At 50.1% G+C, this 2,334-nt stretch overlaps 1 protein-coding gene across 2 annotated transcripts; it reads left to right on the forward strand.

The window, feature by feature from the left end:
• Nucleotides 1-89: 89 nt before the first annotated feature.
• Nucleotides 90-1,539, forward strand: KVP17_005054 (uncharacterized protein; the record flags this gene model as incomplete). 2 transcript variants are annotated; one of them, XM_068514791.1, is made up of 1 exon in its annotated part: nt 90-1,539. In XM_068514791.1, a coding segment is annotated over one exon (1,450 nt), but the record flags the coding sequence as incomplete, so codon positions are not given. The 2 variants fall into 2 exon arrangements, with proteins under 2 accessions (XP_068374490.1, XP_068374491.1); XM_068514792.1 differs by having other exon boundaries at nt 229-1,539.
• Between the last annotated feature and the right edge of the window lie 795 nt (nt 1,540-2,334).

Below are 2,334 nucleotides of genomic sequence, written 5' to 3' on the forward strand. Positions count from 1 at the left end.
ACAGAATCAGACCGAATCAGGGCTTACATAGGAGCTCCGCTGCCTCTATATGTAGGAGGTCGCGCCTACGAGGTTGTGACCCAACACAGGCAGGGGTTTGGCGTTGGTTCCAAAAAGTACGTTGAGACCTCCGTACTTGAGTGCATCAAGACGGTCGTGGACATTCACCTGTCAAAAGATAGAGGGGACATTCTAGTGTTCCTAGCAGGCGAGAAGGACGTGACGGGCATGTGCCGTGTCCTGAAGGGTCTGCAACAGGAGTTCCTTGGGAAGGCCCCGTTCCAAATGGTTGTGTTGCCATGTTTCGCTCGACTGGATCGACGTAAGCAGAACAAAGTATTTGAGGATGTTCCCAAGGGCAAAAGGAAAGTTGTCGTAGCGACAAATATTGCGGAGACTTCAATCACCATTCCTGGCATCACATACATAGTGGATAGCGGACTCGTCAAGGTTTCAGAGTACGACTGGGAGACTCAGACTCGCAAATTAGGACTACAGTATGTCAGCAAGTCCAGCGCCAAGCAGCGTAAGGGTCGGGCTGGCAGAACGGGACCCGGAATGGCGTACCGAATCTACACCAAAGAAGACTACAAGACGTTTAAAGACCGATGTAGACCAGAGGTCCTCCGTTGTGACCTTTCGGCCACTCTGTTACTGCTGAGTAGCGCGGGTTGCCCTGACCTCCTCCAAGACCTCCTGGATAGCCCTTCGCCAGGAGCGATCTTTGTTGCCCGTTGCCTCCTTCGCGAGACGGAAGCCTTTGACGAAGGCGACAACCTGACAAATCGGGGGCAGCTGATGTCGAGATTCCCACTCCCGCCTCAGCTGACGAACGCCTTGATGATGTCGGGAGAGCTCGGGTGCTCGGAAGAGTTACTGACCATCGCGGCCATGCTGGAAGAAGAGTCTCTCTTCTCCATGCTAGGAGGGGACTGTCCGGTTGACCGTCTAAAATTCTACTGGGCGTGGAAGCGCATCCAAAGGACGACTCCACTTAAAGAATCGAAGGAATGGTTGTCGAAGCGCAGGGTGAGCGAAACTACGATGAAGTACGTTGACGTGTCAAGAAAACAGCTGCGTCGGGTATGCACGGATGTAAGGATCCCCCTGGCTTCGTGCCGAGGCGACCTGACATTTGTGCAACAAGCTCTCTGTTTTGGTTTCATTCGAAATGTGGCCAGAAAGGAGGCGTCTTCGTACAGACTGATGGCCACCGACTACGACACGGTAGGCTTTTGTCCTCGTTTGTCGGATCCTTGGATAGTGTTCACGGACGCGGTACATTTGGGGAATCGACTTCACCTTGATCAATGCACTCCTATAGAGCCCGATTGGATGGTCCGCCTCGCACCTCATCTGGTGGTTAAGGGCCCTCTGGGGGAGAATGACGTTAACTTCCAAGTGGATTATCAATCGGAGAACAGGGCTCCGGTCAACAAGAAAGACGTCCCTAAGAAGGTCACCAAAAAACATCTTCCTAAGAAGGGGGCTCCGGTCAACAAGAAGGGTGTCACCAAAAAAAAAATTCCTAAGAAGTGAGACCCAACACGCGCTTCACTTGCTTCGTACACTTGCAGATCCTATGACGGCATTTATTTACTTCCCTTACCTACGATAGTCTAGGAACCAAAGGCTATTTAACCTTGAGGACCTGATGCGGATATGGGTACGATCAATCAACTCCATGCTGTGCTTAGCTTTTCAAGGGTTCTGACATGAAACGTAGACCGCTCGAGAAGAGCAGCCTGGAGTTGATTGATCGTACCCATATCCGCATCAGGTCCTCAAGGTTAAATAGCCTTTGGGTTGTACAGTGTTTGGGGTTTAGGGTTTAAACCCCAAAAACTCAAACTCAAACTGATGCCTCAAAACATCAGTCAGCAACCCTCTTTTTTTGGAGGAACAAAACACCAGTCAACACTAGTTAACGGGGCTGATAGCGGTAGAGGAAAAAATAAACAGCAGTTAACAGGGCTGAATAGCGGTAGAGGAAAAATAAGGCTACCGATTCACTGACGAGGATCCGTCTGACTTGCCCATGTACCGTTACGAGTTCGTCGCTTTCACTGGTCTCTCGGATTTCATCGAAGAACGGGACCAATGCCTAGAGGTCATCAAAGAAGGGGGTTGGACGAGTGCTTGGAAGACTGCATCGGAGAGAGTTGTCATTGCTATGTATGCACTGTGCGGCTTCGCTAACCTGTGTTCGATAGGCATTCAACAGTCGCAGGAACGAGTATTTTTGTGACATGTAGTTCTCTGTTAATGTCGGTCCAAAGCGGCAAATAATTATAATTAGAAAACGAATATGTATTCTTATCGGTTGACACCGAT

The sequence above is a fragment of a genome (assembly GCF_019968985.1).
Source record: "MAG: Porospora cf. gigantea B chromosome Unknown PgB_NODE_4026_length_2334_cov_1093.74, whole genome shotgun sequence".
NCBI classification, from domain to species: Eukaryota; Apicomplexa; class Conoidasida; order Eugregarinorida; family Porosporidae; genus Porospora; species Porospora cf. gigantea B.